Genomic DNA, 26798 nt, shown 5'->3' with positions numbered 1-26798 from the left:
TGTGCGCTTAGTTATGTGCATGCCATATGAAAAGTAATTGGTCCAAGTTGAGCAAAATGAGTTGCAAAATGTAAACTGTTCACTATTAAAATAATCAATGATTAATTAGGAAATTAATTAGGAGGGAGGAATCTGGCTCAGTGAGCTGAAGGAACCGGTCTCTTTTTATGTGCTATGTACAGTATGTTATAAAGAATCAGAAAGTTCTTACCTTCATAGCCTGAATGCACTCTTTCAGCAAGCAACAGACAGCAGAGTTGGTCATCATCATCTTCAGATAGCCGCACCTTTGTGAGGTAAGTTGTCATACGAAAGGGATAGTAATGGATGTTGTGACCTCGTTGTCGATCTCCACTGTGAAACAAATACCAGTAAAAATATGAAGTGGGCAACCAATAGAAGATGTAATAAAAAATAAGAAATTTGTCAATGCTGTAACATTTTGTTTAGCTGTAGCTACTGTCGACTAAGACGAGGGGCAAAATTTTTTTGAAAACACAGAGAGTGGGTCATGTTGGTCAACAGCGAGCTTCAGAACCAAGTAAGACACGTTAAAAGAAAAGGGGCTCAAAGCTCTAGAACAAAACTATACCCACAAACTTGTGTATACATTTATTTATAACAAGGGGGTAAATAATATGTCAAACAAAGTCCAAGTGGTTTGTGATCTTAACTCCAAAAGATTGCTCTTTCAATTTTCATTCCAACTCTATTGTATGTATAGTACTATATCAATGCTAAAAAGTCAACATAATTAGCAGTTTTACTTAATTTACAATGACGTTGAATGGTCATCTAGTTACTCGTTATCATTTCACAATATCACTAACCAAACATTGTTTCTGCACAGACAGCTACAACACTAGCATTCACCCAGCAATGTGGAACATCCCCCAGGTAAACCCTGTTTACAAACTAAAAGGACAAATCTGCTCAGGGTAAATGCACCTGTTTACTTTCAATCACCAATACTGGAACTGAATGTGTAATCTGATATAAAACACATTTGTTCAACAAATACATTAATATGGTTCTGTCAGGGTCACTCAACCCTAGCCCTCATTATCCAGCCTTGATCCAAACATGGTTTGAAGACCTGAACTCCACAAGGCAATGGGAGAATGACTGTCCAGCAGCATCTGAATGTTGCCCGCAAAACCATACAATCCTTACTTGGAATTACATCACCACTCCTTCATAGTAGTTAGGTAACAATACTTGACCATTCTCTCTGAACATCAATAAAAACATGTGTATTAAGTAATGTGGCTTCATGATTCACATATTCCTCAAAACAATAAAATGCTTGGTCGATAAACAGAAAGGGTCTGTTATTTTTGGACATATTTTAATAATATTTATATTGATCTTGAAATATAAATAAAAGAAAATTCTTTCCATATTGTATTCCACAACTTCATTGCAACAGTGACGCAACAGGCTTTGTAATGTCATGTTGGAAATTCAACAGCAAAGCTGTGCACTGTAAACTCCCACAAGCAATACTGTGATAATGACAAGATAATAGGCTGAATTTCTTTTTGCCAAGTCTTCATTTGGGGTGATTCATGGAGGGTTTATCGCCATGGTGATTTTACTCATGTAATCTTCTGCTGGGATCCTCATTAAATTTTATTTTTGGGCTCGATAACGCTCTTCTCAAACAATCAGGTGGTGGCAGCGGTTGAGTACTTGGGACTACCGGAACCTTTCACCACTGGCGCCATACTTAAACCCCAGCAGAGCACCATTTCAAATGTTGAAAGCCAGGAACTCCACCAATTGGTGCGCCACCAATTCTGGCAACAAGATATCATAGAAAGGGGAGTGGCATTCTGCTTCAAAGTAGGGACCCAGATGTGCTGGTGGACAGGATGGTGGAGAGGAGGGCCATCTTCTTCCTTGTGGATTGGCAAAAGGGTTGCACTCCACAAGTGTATCTTCTGTTTCCTCAGACCCACTAACTCTGTCGCTGCACAGTAACAAGCACTAAAAGTTAGACCAAAAGTCTGCAACTTTCACCGTTACATGCAAAATGCCCACTTAATGACTCTCACCCAGCTGAACTACTAACCCCACCTGCCCTCTGCATTTCGTACTCGCATACCAGGGATGTCTCATCACTTCTGCCGCTCCTGCGCCACCAATTACAGCTCTTCCGTCCAATTCCTCATTCAATCCCTACTTTTGTATGAGGTAAGGTAAATAAAAGGAGATCATGGAGGCCAAAGTTAATGTGAACACCTTGCTATAGGGCCTTGTCTCCATTCATGTTCCAAATTTACTATCACCTTGTATGTCTGACACTTCTCTGGTGGCCAATTTCATTCTTAACAAAGATTCACACACTATTTCAATTAATGGGTGATGACCAAATAACACTGAAACTCTGCCTCATTGTGCAAACAAAATCGATCTTCCCCCAGAGACTCCACCCACTGTATTAGATTAGATTAAATTAGCTACAGTGTGGAAACAGGCCCTTCGGCCCAAGTCCACACCGACCCTCCAAAGAGCAACCCACCCACACCCATTCCTCTACATTTACCCCACGCCTAACACTACGGGCAATTTAGCATGGCCAATTCACTGAACCTGCACATCTCTGGACTGTGGGAGGAAACCGGAGTACCCAGAGGAAACCCACGCAGACATGGGGAGAATGTGCAAACTCCACACAGACAGTTGCCCGAGGTGGGAATTGAACCCGGGTCCCTGGTGCTGTGAGGCAGCAGTGCTAACCACTGAGCCACCGTGCCGCCAGGGTCACAGCACCATGGTCCCAGGTTCAATTCCAGCCTCGGGCGACTGTCTGTGTGGAGTTTGCACATTCTCCCCGTGTCTGCATGGGTTTCCTCCGGGTGCTCCGGTTTCCTCCCACAGTCCAAAGATGTGCAAGTCAGGTGAACTGGCCATGCTAATTTGCCCATAGTGTTAGGTGCATTAGTCAGAGGGGAAATGGGTCTGGGTGGGTTACTCTTCGGAGGGTTGGTGTGGACTGGTTTGGCCAAAGGGCTTGTTTCCACACTGTAGGAAATCTAATCTCACTGTAATACTGGCAACCATTTTGTTCCTTATTGTATAGTTGAGATTTGGTTGAAGATGTCACACTTTCCAGTTCACACTCCTGTGCTGGAACTTCAGGTTCTGCCTGATCATCAGGATTCCCCCACCTCCAAGGCCTTCACATTCTGTTTTGCATTGCAGTCCATGTCAATCCCATCAGTTTTCAGGATGTCCATGTGCCCATCCAAATTTGTTATTTAATGGTTAATGTCCTCAATTTTCTTTTTTCAGCTCTTGGATTACTGCACTCATATGTCCAGTGTAAGTACAAGCCTGCTCCTTTGCAGTAGCAGATCTCACATTGACATCTGGAGTTTCTCCCTTCACCGTCATTATAGTAAAAAGTGAGAAACTCAAGGCTGGGCATGCGATGCTGTGACACTAGGGAATAAATTGCCCATAGTGTTAGGTGCATTAACACCTTTTGATGTTTACTACTCAATTCCCCAGCACTGACTGTTGGCCAGCTCCAGATGAACTTATGAAGACAATCCTGATTGCTAAGGTTCCAGCCCCCTGACTGAGGTCTTCTCAACATTCAGATGGACCTACCCATGATCCTCAGACTGGATGTATGTGACCTCCCGGATTGGCTATGGCCAATCTCTAAACTACAAGGACACGGACCATCATACTCCGGTTGCATCAAGCTCCTGCTGGAGCATGGTCAACCTCTGGGTAAAGTTCAGATAAAGCTCTTGGCAAAGTGTTGAAGCAAACCCCACAGATGGAATTCCCCTTCCAGTCCCCTTGGACTTTGAAACACATTGCTGTGTGTTTGCCAATAAAGCTGCTGGTACATTCTGCCAGTGTGACACAGATGTAGCATTATGCTGAAGAGCAGTACATCTGCCCCCTTGAGTATTCAGTGCTGGCAACCATGACAAGATACTAATCTTTCTGTCTGTAATAAAAGGCAAGGCAGGCCAGATTTGCTTTGATTTATTACAGTCACGTGTACTGAAATACAGTGAGAAGTATTGGTTTGAAAGCTATTCAGGCAAATCATACCATATGCAAGTACATCAGAGTCACAGAGCAGAATGCAGAGTAGGCAGCCTTGTGGGGCACCAGCATTGAGGATTATCCTGGAGGAGGTTTTGTCCCCTATCCTTAATTATTACAGTCTGTAGTCAGGAAGTTGAGGATCCCGTTGCAGAGGGAGGAGCAGAGTCCTAGGTGATGGTACGTGAATCGTAATGGATCAAGGCAATCTGGGAGGCTGGAGTTGTTGTGCACCATTACCAACCTCTCAATAGCACTTCATAGTGATGGATACCAGAGCCACCAGGCAGTAGTCATTACAGGTCAGACCATAAGACATAGGAGCGGAAGTAAGGCCATTCGGCCCATCGGTCCACTCCGCCATTCAATCATGGCTGATGGGCATTTCAACTCCACTTACCCGCATTCTCCCCGTAGCCCTTAATTCCTTATGACATCAATAATTTATCAATTTCTGCCTTGAAGACATTTAGCGTCCTAGCCTCCACTGCACTCTGCGGCAATGAATTCCACAGGCCCACCACTCCCTGGCTGAAGAAATGTCTCCGCATTTCTGTTCTGAATTTACTCCCTCTAATTCTAAGGCTGTGTCCACGGGTCCTAGTCTCCTCGCCTAACAGAAACAATTTCCTAGCATCCACCCTCTCCAAGCCATGTATTATCATGTAAGTTTCTATTAAATCTCCCCTTAATCTTCTAAACTCCAATGAATACAATTCCAGGATCCTCAGCCGTTCCTCATATGTTAGACCTACCATTCCAGGGATCATCCGTGTGAATCTCCACTGGACACGTTCCAGTGCCAGTATGTCCTTCCTGATGTGTGGGGACCAAAACTGGACACAGTACTCCAAATGGGGCCTAACCAGAGCTTTATAAAGTCTCAGTAGCACAACGGTGCTTTTATATTCCAACCCTCTTGAGATAATTGACAACATTGCATTCGCTTTCTTAATCACGGACTCAACCAGCATGTTTACCTTTCGAGAATCCTCAACTAGCATTCCCAGATCCCTTTGTACTTTGGCTTTATGAATTTTCTCACCGTTTAAAAAGTAGTCCATGCTTGTATTCTTTTTTCCAAAGTGCAAGACCTCGCATTTGCTCACACTGAATTCCATCAGCCATTTCCTGGATCACTCTCCCAAACGGTCTAGATCCTTCTGCAGCCTCCCCACTTCCTCAGTACTACCTGCCTGTCCACCTAACTTTGTATCATCGTCAAACTTCGCTAGAATGCCCCCAGTCCCTTAATCCAGATCATTAATATATAATGTGAACAGCTGCGGCCCCAATACTGAACCCTGCGGGACACCGCTTGTCACCGGCTGCCATTCCGAAAAAGCATCCAAGGAGCAGGAAAAAAAAAAATCAATGTTTCGGGCAGGAGCCCTTCATCAGGAATTCCTGATGAAGGGCTCCTGCCCGAAATGTCGATTTTCCTGCTCCTCAGATGCTGCCTGACCTACTGTGCATTTCCAGCACCACTCTAATCTTGACTCTAATCTCCAGCATCTGCAGTCCTCACTTTTGCCTAGTAGTCATCACAGCACACTGCCTGATTTTTCTTTGGCACCAGGATGATAGTGGTCTTCGAAGCAGATGGGAACCTCACATTATAGTAGGGAGAGGTTAAAAGATTTCTGCATATACGCCTGTCAGCTGGTCCACGCAGGAGCGGAGTGCAGGATCGGGGACTCCACCCGGTTTAGTCACTTTCCATGGGTTTACCCTCAAGAAGGCTGATCTAATATCAGTGTGGTAACTGTGGGTACAGATTCATCTGGGACTGTCGGAGCAGGTGACATTTCACTGCACTGAACTCATCAGGGAGGAATGCACTGCTGTCAGCAATTCTACTCAATTTCACTTTTGTTTTGAAATTGTGGGTGTACTGTACCTTTAAGGGAGCTGAAATTTCTAGCTAGCAGTGTTCTGAACAAGGTATCAATGTAACATTTGGTCTCACAACTAGCTAACAGTGGTGTTGCCTGAATACAACAACAAATTCAAGTTCGGCCAGTTTAAATTATGCCCCAAGATACCAAACTCCAAACAATTTTGAATTTTGTATTTTGACAATATTAAAACCAATGAAATGAACCAGTGCTTTGGGATAGAGATATCAAACATTTTAAATAGTTACCCAGAGCAGCAAAGAGAACTTCCAAGAAATCAACAAATACAGGCTGCGCGCAGAACAGCTTTCTTGAAAGATACCTTTATCCATCAATGACCTGTGAAACAAAGTCCCTAAGACGACGACGACAACAGAGGAAAATCTACAAAGGACACTTGGCAAGCTGACTGGTTTTGAAATGTGATAAGTTTTTTTGTAAGTCGTAATCAGGATTTTAAAAAATTGGACCAGTATTATAGAGGGAATGAGATAGGTTTAGAGGAAGGAGTTGTAAGTAGTTGTTAGTTACTCTCTGGTAGACTTAAAAAAAAAGTTAATTTTTTACTTTAGATTGTGACTTTTGGGATAGTACTTTGCCTCTTGAATTTTAACAGATTACAGCACAGGGTAAATTTTTTCCGTGCTGCTGGTATAAATTAGCAGAGGGGTTTACCCTATTTCATAACACTTTGTTGCCCAATATATTGTGTAAGCTTTACCACAATCAACAAGTGTTCGCGAAGTTAGTCCAGGACTCCAATTTAGTTGAGTCATGTCTCTTGGCGTCCTTGATGGCCTTGTCAAGATTGATCTATACAGGAAATCTAGGTAGAGTCACTAACTTGATAGCCTCAGACCTGGACTTCAGTAGGGAGTGGATCTCCCAGTTCATCCATGGTTTCTGGTTGGGAAACACTCGGTTTAACTTCTATGGAGTGCAGTCGTCTACATACTTACTGACCAAGTATGTGATGGTAGTGGCAGGCTCATTTAGGTTGGCTGCTGAGTTGTTGAATATGGGCCAGTCCACTGACTTCAAGCTGTCACAGAAGAGCTCATCTGTTACCTTGGACTAGCACTGTACGAGTTTCTGTATCAGATTCTCATGGTTCAGTTTCTGCTTGTAAGTTGGGAAAAGGAACACAGCCTTTTAGTATGGTTTCCCAAAATGCAGGCAGGAGATGGAGTGGTAGGTGTCTTTGATGATTGTGTAGCAATGGTCAAGCGTATTTAGGTTGCTGGTGGGACCAGGAAATATGTTGATGGTAACTTGGTAGCACATTCTGGACACTGGTTACAGTGACGTAGACCTTGGGTAGTCTGTCTCAAGGTTATCTGCGGCAATGTATATTTCATCAAGTGCACTCTTCCTAATGGAGTGGGATATAAACTGCTGTTAGGATAGCAGAAGTGAACGCCTGCAGCAGGCAGTAGGGACAGCACTTCACTGTTAGATATTCTCAGTCTGGGGAGCAGTAAATCACCAGGATTGACATGTCTGAGCAACAGGAAACATTGATTGGGAGGCAGACCCCTCTGCCCTTTGCTTTGCCTAAGGATGCACTCTGGTCCATCCAACAGATTGCAGCCTTACATCCTAAGAGTTTCTCAGACAGGTGAAGGAGTGAGCCATGTCTCTGTAAAAGAGAACACATACTAGTCTCTCAATTCTCTTTCATAGGTGAATCTAGCTTCAAACTCCTCCAGCTTGTATTCAACAGCTTGGACATTTTGCCCGCATTAAGCTGGGAAGGGGAGACCTGAACCTCCATTGTTTCAGCCCCACGTGCAGGCCAACATGTTTCTAGGATAAGTGGCTGCCTACTGTAAGCAGGCCTTGGAGTCGGTGTGGATAGTCTGCCGTACCATAAGGTATGTGGGTGCGTCTGGTGGCGACCCGGACACAGGTCGTGGCCTCGGATGCTCCATCAGCCTTGTTCACAGTCTGGTTGCACCTCAAATGTTCGGACTACATGAGATCGGGCCACTCTGCAGAGTTGGGGTTGGCACCTGGATCAGGAGTATTCAAGCAAACGCAAAGTGAAACAATCTTGTGCTGGTGCACAAGATGGATGTGTGTCCCTGAACAGAGATCAACCTGGCAGTAGCACTGCAATGTAAGGGTCCATGAGCTCATAAGTGTAATGGTGAGAAGTATCGGGAGTCAGGCAGAGATCAGCAATGACTACGTGAGAAGGCTGGTTTTTAGGTGATGCTGTCTATTGCATTTGAAGGGTGAAGGCAATTGCTAAGCATGAAACACGCAATGAACTGCTGGTGAATCAACCTTCAAACAGAGACCCAAAGAAGCAACCAGTGAGCTGCATCCATGGGCTATCCACTGACTTTCAAACCAGGAAATGGTGCTATCTACTGTGTCAGCAGTACGTAAAAGAATCACATATTACATACAAATGTGGCAACAAGCTACTAATGAGATAGATACAGAAATAGACACCACTTGCTAATGAAACTCGGAATTTGCTGTTAAAACCTCAAAAAGAAAATTGGACATTTCTTGACATTAGATTTTCAGACACTTTCCCACCATGTTTCAACTTTATCCACACTGCTCAAGGGCCAGGAAAACTCTAATTGTTTTTGCATGATGTTGACTGAAGGTTGAATATTGGTCAGGAATGAGAGATGTTAAGTGTTAAGCAATATCTTATGTCCATTTACAGGTACAGATTAGGCCTCAGTTTATTGTGTTGTCTGAAAGTCTCTGACAAGGAAGCACTGGGGTTTCAGCCTAGATTTTGATGCTCAAACCTTGGTATGGGACTTGTACCCACAACCTTTTGACTTAAAGATGACCATACCACCAAGTGAGTCAAGGTTGGCACTGGCTGAAACTATTCTAGAACATAGAACAATATTGCGCAAAACAGGCCCTTCGGCCCTCAATGTTGCGCCGACCTGTGAACTATTCTCAGCTCGCCCCCCCCACACTATCCCAAAATCATCCATGTTCTTATCTAAGGATTGTTTAAATCTCCCTAATGTGGCTGAGGTGATTACATTAGCAGGTAGGGCATTCCACACCCTTACCACTCTCTGCATAAAGAACTTTCCTCTGACATCGGTCTTAAATCTATCACCCCTCAATTTGTAGTTATGCCCTCTCATACAAACTGATGTCATCATCCTAGGAAAAAGTATTTCACTCTCTACCCTATCTAATCCTCTGATTATCTTGTATGTCTCTATCAAATCCCCTCTTAGCCTTCTTCTTTCCAATGAGAACGGACCCAAATCTTTCAGCCTTTCCTCATAAGACCTTCCCTCCAGACCAGGCAACATCCTGGTAAATCTCCTCTGCACCTTTTCCAGTGCTTCCACATCCTTCCTGTAATGGGGCGACCAGAACTGTACACAATATTCCAAGTGTGGCCGCACCAGCGTTTTGTATAGTTGCAGCATGATATTGCGGTTCCGGAACTCTATCCCTCTACCAATGAAACTTAACACACTGTATGCCTTCTTCACAGCACTATCCACCTGGGTGGCAACTTTCAGGGATCTATGCACATGGACTCCAAGATCCCTCTGCACATCCACACTACCAAGAATCTTTCCATTGACCCAATACTCTGCCTTCCTGTTATTCTTCCCAAAGTGCATCACCTCACATTTAGCTGCATTGAACTCCATTTGCCACCTCTAAGCCCAATTCTGCAGTTTATCCAAGTCGCCCTGCAACCTGTAACATTCTTCCAAACTGTCCACTACTCCACCGATTTTAGTTGGTCTGCAAATTTACTAATCCATCCACCTATGCCTGCGTCTAAGTCATTTATAAAAATGACAAACAGCAATGGTCCCAAAACAGATCCTTGTGGCACACCACAAGTAACTGGACTCCAGACTGAATATTTTCCATCAACCACCACTCACTGCTTTCTTCCAGAAAGTCAGTTTCTAATCCAAACTGCTAAATCACCCTCAATTCCATGCCTCTGCATTTTCTCCATCGCCTACTATGTGGAACCTTATCAAAGGCTTGACTGAAGTCCATGTATACCATGTCAATTGTCATACTCTCATCTACATGCTTGGTCACCTTCTCAAAAAACTCCATGAGGTTTGCGAGACACAACCTGCCCTTGACAAAACCATGTTAACTATCTGCAATCAAATTGTTGCTTGCTAGATGATTATAAATCTTATCTCTTATAGTCCTTTCCAAAACCTTTTCTAAAACAGAAGTAAGGCTCACTGGTCTACTTACTTCTCTGCTGCCCTTCTTAAACAATGGCACATTTGCAATCCTCCAGTCCTCAGGTACTAAACCTGTAGACAATGACGACTCAAATATCAAAGCCAATGGCTGTGCTATCTCCTCTCTAGCTTCTTAGAGAACCCACCGATAAATCCAATCCGGCTCAAGGGACTTTTCTACTTTCACTCCTTCTAGAATTGATAACACCTGTGCGTAACTAACCTCGATTCTTTCTAGTCTAATATCTCGTACCTCATGCTTCTCCTCTACAATATTCTCCATTTCCTGAGTGAACACCGATGAGAAACGTTCATTTAGCACCTCTCCGATCTCTACAGAGTCCACACTCAACTTTCCACTTCTGTCTTTGACTGACCCTATTCCTATCCTAATCATCCTTTTATTCCTCACATACCTATAGAAAACTTTAGGGTTCTCCTTTATTCTATTTGCTAAAGACTGCTCGTGTCCTCTCTTTGCTCTTCTTAACTCTCTCTTTAAATCCTTCCTAACTGATCTGTAACTCTCCATCGCCTCATCTGTACCAGATTGCCTCATCAACACATAAGCCTCCATCTTCTACTCAAGAAGAGATGCAATTTCTGTAAACCACAGTTCCCCTACTTTATCGCCACTTCCCTGCCTGACAGAGACATAACTATCAAGGACACGTAATATCTGTTCCTTAAACCAGCTCCACATTTCGATTGTCTGCATCCCCTGCATTTTGCTACCCCATCCTGTGCATCCTAACTCTTGCCTAATTGCATTATAATTGCTCTTGCCCTATCGATAACTCTTGACCTGTGGCATGTACCTATCCCTTTCCATCGCTAAACTATGGTCACTCTCCCCAAAGTGCTCACCTACAACTAAATCAAACACCTGGCCTAGTTCATGACCAAGCACCAGATCCAGTGTGGCCTCCCCTCTTGTCGGCTCTTCGGCATACTGTGTCAGGAAACCTTCCTGTACATATTGGACAAAAACTGGTCCATCTGACGTACTAGAGCTATAACATTTCCAGTCAATGTTGGGAAAGTTAAAGTCCCCATAGTGACCATCCTGTTTCTTTCACTCCTACTCAGAATAATTTTGCTAATCCTCTCTTCCACCTCCCTGGAACTCTGCGGAGGGTTATAAAAAATTCTAAGCAGCGTGACCTCTCCTCTCCTGTTTCTAACCTCAGCCCACACTACCTCAGTGGACGAGTCCTCAAACATTCTCCCAGCCACCATTATATTATCTTTGACTGACAAGGCCACGCCTCCCCCTCTTTTACCGCCTTGCCTATTTTTAATGGAAGACCTAAATCCTGGAACCTGCAATATCCATTCCTCACCGTGCTCTATCCATGTCTCGGAAATGGCCAAAACATTGAAGTTCCAGGGGTACCTATCCATGCTGCAAGCTCACCTACCTTATTTCGTATACTTCTGGCACTGAAGTAGACACACTTCAAACCAGTTTGCTGTCTGCCAGCACATTCCTGTGACCCTGAAATCTTGTCCCTGCCCTTCCTACTCTCATCCTTCTGTGCACTGCAAATACACCTCCGATTCCTATTCCCCTGCTGAGCTAATTTAAACCTATCCGAATAGCACCAGCAAATTTCCCACCCAGGCTAATAGTACCCCTCTGGTTCAAGTGAAGACCGTCCTGTTTGTACAAGTCCCACCTTCCCCAGAATGAGCCCCAATTATCCAAAAACCTGAAACCCTCCCTCCTGTACCATCCTTGCAGCCACATGTTTAGCTGATATCTCTCCCTATTCCTCACCTTGCTATCATGTGGCACGGGTAACAAACCAGAGATAACAACTCTGTTTGTTCTAGCTCTCAGCTTCCACGCTAGTTCCCCGAAATTCTGCCTTACATCCCTATCCCTCTTTCTACCTGTGTCGTTGGTACCTACATAGATAACGACCAGAGGCTGGTCACCCTCTCCCTTCAGGACCCCAAAGATATGATCAGAGACATCACGGACCCTGGTACCTGGAAGGCAATATACCAACCACGAGTCTCGTTCAATCCCAACAAACAAAAATAAATTTAGTTCACAAGTTTAGTCAATGAAGATATAACTGCAAAGGGGCATGTGGTTCACAGTAGAGGAGGACAACATAAGACCTTATGAGGGGAGGAATGCAGAGCAAAAGCCAGGCTAACATTACTTGGGATTCATAATCTTTCATATTCAAGGTGCTGTTGTATTATGTTAAAAATCACATAACACCAGGTTATAGACTAACAGGTTAATTTGGAAGAACTAGCTTTCGGAGCGCTGCTCCTTCATCAGGTGGTTGTCATCATCTAATGAAGGAGGGCTGTGAAAGCTAGTGCTTCCAAATAAACCTGTTGAACTATAATCTGGTGTTGCAACTTTTAACTCTGTACACCCCAATCCAACACCGGCATCTCCAAATCATCCGTTGTATTATAAATGCAAATATATCAGCATACAAAAGCTTTAGCACATTCCGAGGCAAAAGTGTCCATCAGCTGGTCGTGGTGTGAGTTTTCATGCTGAGCTTCACCACTCAGACTACATAATTGTCCACATGGAATTTTTTCACCGCTCTTCACATGTACATAATCCTCCATAACAAAACTCCAGCCTTTCAAGTACTCACCTAATACGGCAAAAGAAAGACTTCTCTTGCATGCAGTCCGGTGGTGATGAATCTGCAAGAGTAACAATTTATAGAAATATGATAAAGTTATTGGAAGGAGAGACAGGATAGAAAGATCATCGTAAAACTGCTGGTTTATTGAAATTGCACAGCATGCATATGGTGAATAAAATCTGCTGATGTTTAAATGACTTGGTACAGAAGAATCAAAGTAAAAGCATCAAAATGGCCAATAGTTTTCTCAAATATTATTTTTCCTGTTTATTTTGTCATAGAAACAAAAAGTAAAAGTTGCTAATCTTTTAAAATAAAAGAAACAAAAAAGTGAAAGGGAGCAGGGGTTACCCCAGTTTACAGAAATCAGGAGAGGCAAAGTGAGTGGAACAGCTTTGATTTGCATTTTACTTAACATGGAAGTCAGGCAAGACTTGGAATATGATTTCTGTGTTCAGTTGAATACAACAGTTCCACACAGTCTGTCATTTGTCATCAAAATCAAAATGACCTTTATAACATTATCCTCCTGTTTTGCTGCAGGGAAGAGGAAAAGTTATCCCAACAGACAGTAAATGAAGCGGTCATGAGATTTAACCAGCAGTTAAGTCTGTGCCACTCAATTCTGCTGACGTTGGAGTCTCTGTCATTTCAGTGAGGACCTTGAAATGTGAACTTAAGCTCTCTATGGAAACAGGATTTTGTTGGCATATAGAAATCCATTTTCATAAAAGGACATTGATAATAATTTTTTTAAAAATTAAGGGATGTGAGAGAATATACAGCATATAATTCTCCAAACCACAACTGGCAATGACCAGCCATCTCTAATGCAAACACGACAGGTTACACAGAAGAGATGGAATACATAACTTTACCAAAACCTTGTGGGCTGGCAATTCCTCCAACAAACCTGCAGTGACCTGGCTCCACAAGGAACAATCCACTTATCGCAGACATGTCAACCAACAGTCTGGTCGCCAGAGCAATATTAATAGGGCTACATTGTGATAACTTTTGGGCCTCAAACTTATTAAATTGAGTGAGTGACAGGCTCATTCCACCTAATCTTCTGTCCAACTGGCTACAGTTACAACCAGTCACAAGGGTCATACTTGTACAAGAAGGCAGATTATACTTCAGGTCTGAAGTATAAAGCATTAAGTAAATCTTTATGAATGACGCACAAATGATTTAAATCACACATGATTCTAATCTCTACAATACGAACTTACCTCAATTAAAGTATCACATTTAGAATAAAACATGTACAATTTTGGGCACCCATATTTAAGAACATATTAATAAGATTCAAAGAGTAGCTAGAATTACTGTGGAATTTAGGATCTATTTAAAAAGAAATTCAGAGCATGTTTATAGCTAAAGTAGACAAAAGCAGCCTATGTACTTGCGTCAGAACAGAATTTAAAAGACAAGGGTTAAAAATAATCAAAGAAGACAGGAGATTAGGATGAACCTCCCTCTCCCCATACAAGTAAATTCAGAACCTAATTCAGCTTTAGCAGCGTTAGGAGTAACTTCTCAATAAAAACTGGATAAAACGTCTTTTGGGGATGTTAATGAAGATTACAAGAACAAGGACAGATAAATAAATAAATAAATAGAATGTACAGCTCTGGGGTCCAAGTGGCCCATGTTCCATGATTCCCTTTCCACAATTTTCATCTAACCCCATTTAGGGTATTTGATTCCTTTCTACTTGATGCTCATCTGATTTCATTTTGCTTTGGGCTCCCTAACTCAAAAGTGGTAAAAAGCTTCACATTCTAACTGCATTGATTAAAGAAGCTCTCTGAATTTTTAAAATAAAAAACGTTTATGCATTCATGGCATCAGGCATCATTCGCTAGACCAGCATTTGCTGCCCATTCATTACTGTCCTTGAAAAGGTTGTAGTGAGCTACCTTCTCAGATAACTTGATTCCACAATGTAGGTACACACACCGTGCTGTTAGGAAGGAAGTGATTATGATCCAGCAACAGTGAAGGAACAGTAATAAGTCAACATAGTGTAAGGCTTGAAAAGAAGCTTGCAGGCTGTGGTGTTCCCATGCATCTGTTTCCCATGTCCTCCCAAGTGGTAGAATTCATGGATTTGGAAGCTGCTGTTGCATTGCTGCAATGCACCTTGTGGATGGTGCTGTTATGCATCAGCAGTGGAGGGGGAATGAGTGTCTGAAGATTGCACATGGCGTACCAATCAAACAGGTTGCTTTGTCCTGAATGATTCTGGACTCCAGTGTTCTTCAACTCCCCAGATGAATTCACCATTAAACTTAATTTATTAATCTTGCCGCAGAATTTAACAAAACCACATTCAAGACTGCTAGTTTCATAGTATGTAGTCTCTTTGTTCTTGCTCCTAAAATGCCCCAGCTCCTGTAAAACCCATACTGAAGTTTATTTGCCAATTATAGGCCCATTCGGCGAGATTACAACATGATAATATCAAATTTAATTTGAAACAGCGATTTCTGCATTCCTAAAACTGATTGCTGTGGGGACAGCAGGTTGATGGAGAAGAGGTGGGGTGGGGAGGCATTGGAGAGGAGAAGGAAGGATTTGGGGGGAGTTGAATAAAAGATGTAGGAAATAAGTGTTGTCTATACAGGGCAGACAGACAGCCAGGGCTGAATAATGGAAATGTGAAGAAAGATAATTAGTTTCAAAATCTACTTAACAACTTTCGGCAACAAAGGAAAAATTTGCACATGAATTCTCTCAGTGGAATAAATGGTTAAAATGGACTGGATAATATTATACATGCAAGAAAATCAGGGTTGACTTGCCTGTTGTTTTTGCATTCTCTTATGTTGTTAAGGTCATTTGGAAAATTGATTACAGGTTACATGACTGGACAGCTGCGTTTTCTCAATCTGTGTACCAACCAACTGCTGGCAACCATTATGTAACAAACTATATCTAAAGAGCGGTGAAAGGATCTGTTTATATAATAAACTTACTCACCAGCAGCTGTGCACACACTCCACAGAGGCAGCTGAGATGGCTTTGTAAAGCTGTAGAAAACTCCAACATCTTGTGGAGCAAGGAGCTCTGTGAACTTGACATTTTTGAAGACATCTTTATTGCAATTCAGAATTGAGGAGGCTTGGTCAGAGATGTATACAATCTGTCCCGTAATCAGAGAAACAGTTACAGCGAAGATATCCTGAAAAACAGGGACAAACTAGTGAGTTGTGGAAAAACAGAAATGAAGCAAATGGTTAGTATTACTACGTTCAGTAAGTATCGATAGAGAAACAGTAAATGTAGTGAGTTCTTAATTTACCATTTCACATCAGACCTAAATTGTGAAGAATCCAAAGCATCACAAAAGGTGAATCATATTGCAGTATCTGTTATTGTTTTAAAACAGTTGCGAGAGGCTACCTTCTCCAGAATATCTCTCAATTTCCAATGTGATTTCACTTGAGGTTCATTGAACCTATAGTTATGTGAAACTGAATTCCTGTTGCCATGAAGATAGAACAGGAAATGCCCACCAAAATATTTGCCCACAGAGCATTTAGCAGCTTGAAAATAAACTCTGACTTAGAAGAAATAGGGGAACGAGTGTGCCAACACATTTCCATCTCTCCCTTCTCCTTCTCTCCCTACAGTTTCCAGTTCCTTTCCCCCTCCCACTCAGCCTCGTGCTTCTCTTTCCCCCTTCCTGCTACCAACAGCCTGCTCCTTCTTCCACCTCCCACCCCAAATTCCAAGCTGCTGGGACCAATCTGGAATTGAAGAAATTTTAGATGATCACAAGCAGCACATTCCATGTGTCTGGAGACACCTCTTTCAGTACTCTTGGACCTGGTATCTGTCAGCTTTCAGTCCAGTTAATTTCTTCAGTTTTTAAAAAAAACATTAATTAGTAAAAGTTCTTCACTTTGATAAAATCCTTAGTTCCTTTTATTTCTGGGATGTTTTTTCACCTTCTGGCATGAAGACAAATAAAGTATTTGTTTAATTTTCTGCCATTTCCTTAAACTCCATTATAATCTCTCCTGTCTAAACGGCACGGTGGTCAGCACTGCAGCCTCACAACGGCAGGGACCCGGGTTCGATTCCAGCCTCGGGCAACTGTCTGTGTGGAGTTTGCACATTCTCCCCATGTCTGCCTGGGTTTCCTCTAGTGCTTTGTTTTCCTCCCACGATCCAAAAAAGATGTGCAGATCAGGTAAATTGGCCATGCTAAATTGCCCATAGTGTTCGGGGCATTAGTCAGAGGGAAATGGGTCTGGGTGCATTGCTCTTGGAGGATTGGTGTGGACTTGTTGGGCTGAAGGGCCTGTTTCCACACTGTAGGGAATCTAATCTAATCTAAACCTCCAAGCAGCCTATGTACATTTCCCTACTCTCAGCCTTTATACCTACTTCTCAAAACTAATTACAACCTGTTTTAATACTTCTTGCCAGTTTACTCTCAGGACCAAGAGAGAATCTTTTTTATTTTGGTCATCCTTGCTGATATCCAAAAATACTTCCAATTGTCAATAACAAAGGCATTCCTGACAGAAGAATGATGGAGAAAGCACAGAACATTCCAGAAGACATGTAATCCGGCTGTAATTTTGAGACTAAATTTTTTTTTGTTATATGAGTGGGGACTTGTATTTATTGGAACCACATACAACTAGAATCTCGTTTTATTTGGGAATAGTTAGTAGTCAGAAGGGATTTATTTGATTTGTTAATACTTTAGTTAATTTGTTCACTGTTAGAATTACATACTTTAAAATCAACAGGTAGCAATTTGAGTGTCGGGGATTTATTTTGTTTAATTTTGAAGTTGTCGAGAAGCAGGTTATACCACTTTCACACTATTTTTACAGATTACAGGGAGAAGTGCTCCTCTTGGATGTTTTGGTTCTAGTTCTCAGAAGAGGCGGGGTCAATCTCTGCTTTATAACATATTTTCCACTACCAGGAAAGCACACACGGCTACTGAAACAAAACAAGCAAAGCCTGATACGGTAATGCTTACGTGAAAAAGGTAAACGGGGGCGGCGGTTTGGGAGACTAAGAGGGGACTAAATCAAAACAGAGTTGGAGGGGACATAAAACGCTCCATCCCCCAAGATGCTCAACTCTCCCTAAAGGCATTCAACACTCCTGCACCAGGTCAGATTCCTCCAACTCTGCTTCTGATATGAGCAGTATATAATGCACAGTAGCTTGCCTCTTGCACTTTGAAGCGTCTTGGAAAAATTAATTCCCTTCTTCAGGTGACAAAAGCATCAAGGTGTGATACTTGCCATGTCCACCTCAGACTCTAAGATAGCGTCAAGGCTTGACAGAGTGGGAGAAGCCAAAAAGGTTCCAGAACATTTAGAAAGGCTGTCGATGAGCCAGGCATGTTTTGTTCCCAGAGAGTTTGAGCGTTTGCAGCTTTTATATGGTCCACATGTTTGTTGAGGACCACCCGAAACTTTACACATAATTGGACCTGACCTCGTGTCAACCATGCCTTTTACCCATGCATGGCCATGCCTGTTAGATTCTGTAAATCCGTTTTTTAGATTAGATTCAGTCTGAACGTTGTGGCACAGACAATGTTCAGACTGAATCTAATCTAAGAAATGGATTTACAGAATCTTACATGGATAATTGCAGTTTCTGAGTAAAAAAAAATTGCATGAATCCATGTAAGATTCTGTAAATCCATTTCTTAGATTAGAATCAGTCTAAACATTGTGTCTGTGCCAGTCTCACACAGGGCACTTCACACCTTTAAATACATTGTCTGGGCCGACATGGAACCAATTGCTAAAGTTCACTTGAGAACGCAACTTTAACAAAGTTCTGTGATTTACATATGAAAGAACTGAAACCAACATGTTCATTCTAAAAGACAAGAGATTTATACAATCCAGGTTTTTTTTCCAATATGTAATATCAGTTACATCACACTGTAAACTTTTGCTATAAATTCTGTGTCTTACGATCTTATATTCCACAACCACCAGATAAAGGAGCAGCACTCAGAAAGCTAGTGCTTCCAAAAAAAATGTTGGACTATAACCTGGTGTTGTGTGATTTTTAACTTTGAGGAGGTTAGTCATGGCACACATTGACTCTAGTCTCCCAGCCTGCCTTGAGCCCTTGCAATTCGCCTACTGTCATAACAGGTCTATAGCAGAACCCACCACCCAGGTCTTACACTCATCGCTGGAACATCTGGATAACAAGGATACCTACGTAAGGTTCCTATTTATTGACTACAGTTTCACCTTCAACACCATAATTCCAACCAAACTCTGCAACCGGATCCCTGACTTCTTTACAGACTGCAATCAGTGAGAATAAGAAACAGCACTTCCTCCGTGGTAAGCCTCAACATCAGTGCTCCAAAAGGCTGCGTACTCAGCGTTTTACTATATGCTCTACACACCAATGACTATGTGGCCAAATTCCGTTCCAACTCCATCTACATTCACTGACGACACCATCGTCGTAGGCTGAATCTCAAACAATGAAGAAACAGAATACAGGAAAGAGATAAAGTGCTTGGGTGGCATAGTATAAAGATAACAATCTCTCCCTCAATGTCAGCAAAATGAAACAGCTGGTCATTGACTTCAGGAAGCAAGATGGAAGACATGCCCCGGTCTACATCAATGGTGCTGAGGTGGAGATGGTCGAGAATGACAAGTTCCTGGGAATGATGATCAGCCATAATCTGTCCTGGTACACCCACATGGACACGAAGGTCAAGAAAGCATGACAAGCCTCTACTTCCTCAACAGGCTAAGGAAATTTGGCATGTCCATAAAGACTCTTTCCAACTTTTATAGATGCACCATGGAAAGCATTCTATCCAGATGCATCACTTGGCCTGGTGTTTTAACTTCTCTTTCCAGGACCATGAAAAACTGCGGAGAGTTCTGAACACAGCCTAGGTCATCACACAAGCCAACCTTCCACCTGTTTATTCCAACTATATTGCAGTTTCTGCTTGGGAAAGGTGGAGTCCATGTCAAATTCTGTTAAAAACAGGTTCTCTGATCACTGATACTGCCGCGCTGGTACTGACCTCCATTAGAACTGGGTGACCATTTAACCAGATGTTTATTTTGCTTGTTCTGATTTGGATGCTGTTGAGCAATTTAACTGCTCCAAGCGAGATGTACGTGGACTTTCCAAGGTATGCAATCTCCTTTACAATGTGCTCTCCTTTACAATGTAGGCCTAGTGGGACTCATTTGCTGTCTAAAGTCCAGCAGCACCAACAATGGTTTGCCAGCCTAAATCCTGAAGAAAATTTTAACCATTTGGCCAAGACTTGGCTTTGATTTTGCAGTGAGCTGACCTCAAGTCCTTCTGTTCAAGATATGACCGAGTGAGGCTATGCATTTGCCTTTGTTCAAATGGTGTTCCCCGAGCTCAGTTGGACTGGCAAGGGTGTCCACTTCCATCGGAATACCCTGCAATTAATATACTCCACTTGCCGCATTTTTTCATGATAAAACAGTTGTAGTGCCTGTTTGAAGTGCAGCTGGGCTTCAGCTAGTAGACGCTTTTGTGTAGTTACATCATTAATCTCACATATGGAGATGGTCTCATTAAGGATTAAACCAAAGTCACATATTTCTGCCAGTCGTGTTAATCTCATCAAAAATTCCAGTACAGATTTCCCTGGCTCTTGAATTGCCGAGTAAAACTGACAGCATCTCAGAATTAGAGGCAGCTTGGGTTGTAATATTCCTTAACTAAATCCATCAACTCTTGAAAGGTTTTAGTATCTGGTGCCTCAGGGAAAACCAGAGGCCCACAAGCAGTCAGGAAAATTACTTGTTGCTTTTCACCTGCCCCAATGTCTTTTGCCTAGAAAACTTAATGCATTCTTTCCACACACTAGGCCGAATCTTCGATGTAGGAATGGAATGAGTCAAACTTCCCAAATAATGGCATGATGCCAAAGACACTTTCTCCAACGTAAAGACAACTGTTGCGAGCAAATTTCTTCAGGTGTGTGCTTTTCTTTCGTCGCCATTGAAATAATTCCAGAGGGCAATATCCTTGACACTGATCAACCTCCCTCAGAGTGAACAGGATGTCTGACATTCCTGTTCTTATTTATCAGCCAGGGCTCTCGGAATGGACTGGGTTAATAGCCCCAATCAGGGAATTCATGTTCTACAACACCAAACAACATTTCATTAAGCTTAGCACCAAGGGATCCAAATGAAAATAAAGTCAATGTGAATCATGGAAACACTTCACCATCTGGAGAACTGTTTAGCTAAAATGAAGGCAGCTGTGAGGCCAATGATCTAGGAATATTAAGTTCTTGAAATATCGCTTGACCCAAATTTAGGTATTTTCCACAAAAGATTTTTCAAAACTTCCCAGTTCAGAGGCATTGTTGAGCAAATACAGTCCAAATCATGGTTATGAATTAATTGCATTAACAATGGAAAACCAGATGATTTGTACAATTCTATAAATTGTTTCAACAGTATAATTCTGAAGAAGGCATGTTACACAGAGACTGTTCTCAAGCTCAACATATACATGGAGATAACTTGTTGCCAGTTTTGAAGCATTTAGGAGAAATCTGACATACTTCAAAATAGTGTCTTGCAAAGCAAGTAAATCAAAATTAGAAGCAGCACATTGGATGCATATTCTATTACAAAAATAGCACTGGGAAAAGAACATTTCAAGAGGGTTTTTTTCTTTTTCTCATTTTGTACGGATAAGTTTTATAAAATTTTGCACTTTAGCCAGTATACTTAAGCTTTCCTTATAATACCACCATAGAAAAAACGAGCAAGACTTAAAATAGAATAGGAAGTGCTATGCAGATCAACTAGTTAACTTGAGTGCACAGTTTGTTCTTCTGTGTTTCAAAACCATCAACAGCAACCAATACTTTTCAAAGACTACAAGGAAAAATACACTAACTGCTGAAATGTAATAAATTTTGTGTTAAAATGAAAAGGTATCCTTACTACATATGCTAAAGGTAGAGGATAAAATGTCACTTTGGTTGAACAGTCTGATTTGAATCATAACTCCACTTGTACATCTTAACTCTGTAATATATCATATATTTGGACAATCTAGAAGTTATTTCCTTTGCTTTAAGGAAGAAAGAGAAAATATTGACAGGAATAACATTTGATTGATTATTTTTGTATTAGCTGGGTTAAGAAAAGACCGATCATAGTTTTTTCAGTACTTACAGTATTTTTCAAAGTATATTCAGATGTGATGTTCTCGACCTCATCAATGGTAAAGGAGTTTATACTCAAGCTACTTGGTTCAGAGTCATCATTCATTCGAAACTTGTAATATTCTTCATTAGCTGCAACAAAAATAAAATGACAAACCTATAGTTATAATTAAATATTCACTGAATTAAAAATATACTCAAAACAGTTAAAAAAGACCAATTATATCTCCAAACGAAAGACAAAACATTTATTATTCACATTCTGACTCAGAATACAAAAAGGTCCCTAAAAGTGCTGGGCATATCATAAATACTTTCTCTTTAACCCTTTCTGTCCATTGGACAACAGATATGTAACAGTGTGCTGTTAAAATCATTTAGGTTACTAATCTACCCCCAAGCTGCCAGAACATGACCTGTCTTAACCTGCTTCACTAAGCATGTGACAAGAAAATGCGGCCAAAAAGCACAGGCTCCTGTCATTTCATTGAGGCCTGGGTACAAATTTTAATATCAAAGGTCTCAGCAGGAAGTCTGAAGTTTGAAATTTTCTTTTAAAAATCTCCCTCCATATCATTTAAATCAGCTTTCTTCATTCCATATACACAGTCAGTTCTTTTATATGCAATTGTTACGTTCTTGTTCAACTCCATGTTATTGAAAAATCGTGCTCTAGAAACACTGCTTAAAGTGTTGGCGATGTAATCACGTTACAGCCAACACATTTTAAAAGTTTGCGCTTTATAAACAGTGTCCCCAATTCGTCAATCGTATTATAATGAACTCGCATTAACGAAACGCACTTAACAGCAGAACGACCTGTATTCTAATATTATCAGTCAATGCAGGTTGGATACAAATGGGAGTACCTCTCTCGCCCATCCTCACAAGTGTTATTCTCTTAAAAGTATAGTACAGTAAGCCTACCTCTGACTTGTTTTACACATCGTAGTGCATACTTCAGTGTAGAAAGTGTCCTGGATTTTCCTTTAGTCATCTTATCAGATGGAAGGTGTCTTTTTAAGACACTTAAAGCTTTTATCAACTCTTTCTGTGTCTTTGCTTTAGCAGATTGATCACTACTGTAATACAAATACAAACTCATAGCTTTAGCCCCATATTTTAAAAGTTATATCTATAGGCAACACTTATGGCCATAAGCTATAAACCATGCAAATTAAACAGAAGAGTGTAAACAACTGAAAAACGAAACAACTTTTCACTAATCTTCAAGAGTCATTTTATTCATTAATTTTATTCAATAAATTTAAACAGCAAAATGTGAGACATGTACTGTGATTTCACTCTTGACTGTGGCCTATTGCCATATTATAGAAAAAAAAGGTAACTTAATTTATTTGGAATAGTTACACTACAGAAAAAAAAACATGCCATTTTTGTTGCCCTGTCTATGCTAAAGAATCTGAAGCCAGGTAGGATGAGTGATACAACTTAGCCCAGCTCCTGCACATGAAAGTTGGGTGGTAGGATCCTAATCATTATCTAGTGACCCTTACTAGAAATGTGCACATATGGTCATCAGGTGACTACATCAGTTCTACATGCCTGATTATGTAGTTGGCATTCACTCAAGGCTCACAACAAAAGTCAATTGAATGACCTTTCATTGGACAAATGGAGGTTGTAACACCATGTCTAACAAGTGATGAAAGAAGATTTGCTGAAAAAGGATGTGAAGAAAGAAAACCTAAAATGCCCCCATAGTCCTGCTGCCATATCTGATACATCCATAAGTAACTTGCAAAAGGAACAAACCTACTATTTCAGATGATTTGAAAAATTTTAAAACAGCAGTCATCATGCTAACTATACTGGATTATTAAGGCAGGCAGCAAAATGAAAATATCATGTATTCTTTATTTCTTGCAAATTACAGCAGCAAAACAGACTGGACTGGAACTGTTCTGATAAAAAGAACCTGGACTTGAAACATTAACTCTGCTTTCTTCTGGCAGATGCTGTCACACCTGCTGAGCGTCTCCAGCAATTTCTGTTGTTGTTGTTCGGAACCAGACAACTGTACTTGTAATAGTGCAGTATATGCATAACTGCAACTGATACAATTATCTTTAAATGGAACATATCAAAGCATTGTCTTCACTAGTTTTGGAAGGGATTTATATCTTTTAGACATTTGAGAGCTGGCAAAGAAAATATTTTAGTATCATTAAAAATATTTGCACGTTTCATTTGTTTACTAACTGTTGAGATGGGAGAGAAACAAAAAACTTCAAATGAGAAGGTTTACTAGATGACCGGCTTAACAGGAGTCAGAATTGTTCCCACTCAAAAATTCCCATAGACAAGAATCAAACATGAACTGCCCATTCAGTATTAATTGACACCTTGTTCAGAAATTAAAAATATCTGTGCATTGAGGTGTCAAACAGGTTGCAGTCAAAGTACATTGGTAGGCAGATTAGAGGGAGTTTATTATACATACATATGATGTGTCTCACCATCAAAAATCAGTACGAACAGACAAAGTGTTGTGTTTACATTCACTAACATTCCTCATTTTAAGCAGAAAAACAAAATCAAAAAGTGTTTTTAAAAATAACCAGCACCTACCTGCAACCACTTGTTGAGGGATTGTCTTGTTCTGAGCTAGCACTGATGAGACTGAATCCATTTGAGCTGCTGCGAAGGGACAGGCTCTGGGAGTTGGAACTAACAAAGAGAAATTGAATCACTTTTACCCTCTAGGGCAGACATGATCTCTACAATAAATGTCTAAAGTAACAGCAATGTTTAAAAACACATTCATTAGCTTCAGACATTCATCCAGTTTTGCACTGTTGACCAAAGTGTCTAAAGTTTTCAGGCAGGCTCACTTTGGCTATTGGCTGGAGGAGGAGGGAGCTGGTGAGAGGTGTGAACTTTAAATTACCAGGCAGTTGGAATACTTCAGCCAACAGCTGTGGTGGAAAGAATAATTCATTTCAAAATCTTACATAGAAAATAGGTGTAGGATGAGACCATTCGACCCTTTATTCTGGAATTTGTAAATGTGACAGCAAGTAAAAGGACACTGTCAAAGCGTTTGGAAGGAATTTGGAAGCTCTGAGCAAGCAGAATGACTGTAAAGTCAAGTTTCACTGAGCAGAACATCCTGAACTGACACACAGAGCTAGTCATGAAAATAGTTTCAGAGTTCTACCTACATCATAAAATCTGCATTTGTACCAAGTCATAAAGCTTTTATCCAATTCAGACAGTGTCTTGGTAGTCTGTGAAAACTCCAGAGGATAATTTGAAAGCTGAATGCAGCCAATACACCAAGTTCTCCACCACCACAATCTTAGCTACACCAGTGCCTGAGCCATCAGGAGTAGGGCATTAAAAATAATACTGGATCTCTTGTTTCAATCGGCTGTATTAAAATGATTGAAACTGTCTTTGCTATTCTGATAAATGACACTAGTAGTGCTGAAGTAAAATCAGAAAAGGAGTCTACTCTGTCGATAGTCAGTAATTAAACAAATAAAAGCAAAATACTGTGAATGCTAGAAATCTGAAATAAAAGCACAGAAAGCAATGGAAAACTCAGCAAGTTTGACAGCATCTGTGAAGAGAGAAAGAGAGTTATCATTGAGAGTCTGATATGACTCTTACTGCTGCTGTGTTTTGATTAAAAAAAGGTCATATCAGAAATGTCAACTCAAATTTTCTTTCCAAAGTTGATGCCAGACCTGCTGAGTTTCTCCAATGGTTTGTTTTTATTTGATATTAAACACGAAGTAGAAAAAACATTTAAGAAAACTTCCATGAGTCAAAACACTGGGCAACACAGGCAGCCAGGAAAATTTACCATCCCACTCAAGTTATATTAGGGTAGTCAATGTAAGTTTTGCAAACATGTTCAGATAAACAATACAGTAATAAAAAAAAGGAATTATTTAATTGGGATCTGATTTGTGCAGGAAGACTGTGGTGAAACGGTTAAAAATTATGTCCCAATACATGTGTGAATCTAACCGGAATGGAGGTGTTGCTTAGTCCCGTGTGAATCTTATTACACACCTCCCCGTGTGAATCTTCTTATCTGTATGTAACCAGAATGGAATGTGTTTTTTAGCCTTGCTCTGCTGTTCACATGAATGTTTATATCTGGAAAAGAGTATATCAGCTGGAAAAGTCTCCAGTTCGGGGAGTCTGCTCCGGGGTTACGTTTAACCGCCGAGCGTGGGTTGTTGGCAACCGCTCTACGAGAACTGACGGCTCCCAGTTCCGGTAACATGTAGAGTGAGTATAAGCCAGACCCGTTGTAAGTATGAGACCTGGTTGTGGCGACGCTGCGGGGAATAAAATGCTCATATTCTAGCAGACTCGCCTCTTGGTCGTTTGTTCTGTGTCAGACTACTCTCCTACGAACCTGACCTTGAGAATTTTTTAAAACAAAGACTAAGCGCAAATGTGAAGTATACGTGTCACCAGCGTTTCATTAAACAACACCTTAAAAAAATCCGAGATAAAAATGTAAAACAAGGAGCTCCCATCAAAATGCCTAATGAGAACCACAAGAGTTTCCAAAAGATATATTGTTCAAATTTAGTAAAATCAATCCCTGATCCTAAAGTTAATCTAGCTTTTTCTGAAAAGCAAGAGAAGAAAAATACTCAAGTTATGATTGTCTGTGTACTACTTGCAACGAATCAGTGGAAAGTTTTCTGGAGATTCATGATTTTCCTGCAAAGAGCAAAGAACATTATCCTCAAGCAGCTTTATCTATCTTGCAACAGTTTGTCATTTA

At 41.1% G+C, this 26798-nt stretch overlaps 1 protein-coding gene and 1 pseudogene across 4 annotated transcripts in view; both read right to left on the bottom strand.

The window, feature by feature from the left end:
* The window catches only part of LOC148148332 (uncharacterized), a 107746-nt pseudogene that overhangs the window by 63811 nt on the left and 17137 nt on the right, over positions 1 to 26798 (bottom strand).
* LOC122555832 (period circadian protein homolog 2) overlaps positions 1 to 26798 on the bottom strand; it is a 92378-nt gene that overhangs the window by 56227 nt on the left and 9353 nt on the right. For all 4 annotated transcript variants that reach the window (XM_087993702.1, XM_043702013.2, XM_043702010.2 and 1 more), the window contains 6 exons: positions 24617 to 24715; positions 22952 to 23106; positions 22035 to 22156; positions 15808 to 16009; positions 12826 to 12877; positions 212 to 354 (listed from right to left, as the gene is read on the bottom strand). In XM_087993702.1, coding sequence (XP_087849828.1) covers positions 212 to 354; positions 12826 to 12877; positions 15808 to 16009; positions 22035 to 22156; positions 22952 to 23106; positions 24617 to 24715 — 773 coding nt within the window. The remainder of the gene's footprint in view (positions 1 to 211; positions 355 to 12825; positions 12878 to 15807; positions 16010 to 22034; positions 22157 to 22951; positions 23107 to 24616; positions 24716 to 26798) is intronic.

The sequence above is a fragment of the Chiloscyllium plagiosum genome, unplaced genomic scaffold (genome assembly GCF_037043375.1).
Source record: "Chiloscyllium plagiosum isolate Xiang-an unplaced genomic scaffold, Cpla_swu_hap1 HiC_scaffold_13, whole genome shotgun sequence".
Lineage (NCBI taxonomy): Eukaryota > Metazoa > Chordata > Chondrichthyes > Orectolobiformes > Hemiscylliidae > Chiloscyllium > Chiloscyllium plagiosum.
This window is presented reverse-complemented; position numbering and strand designations above follow the sequence as displayed.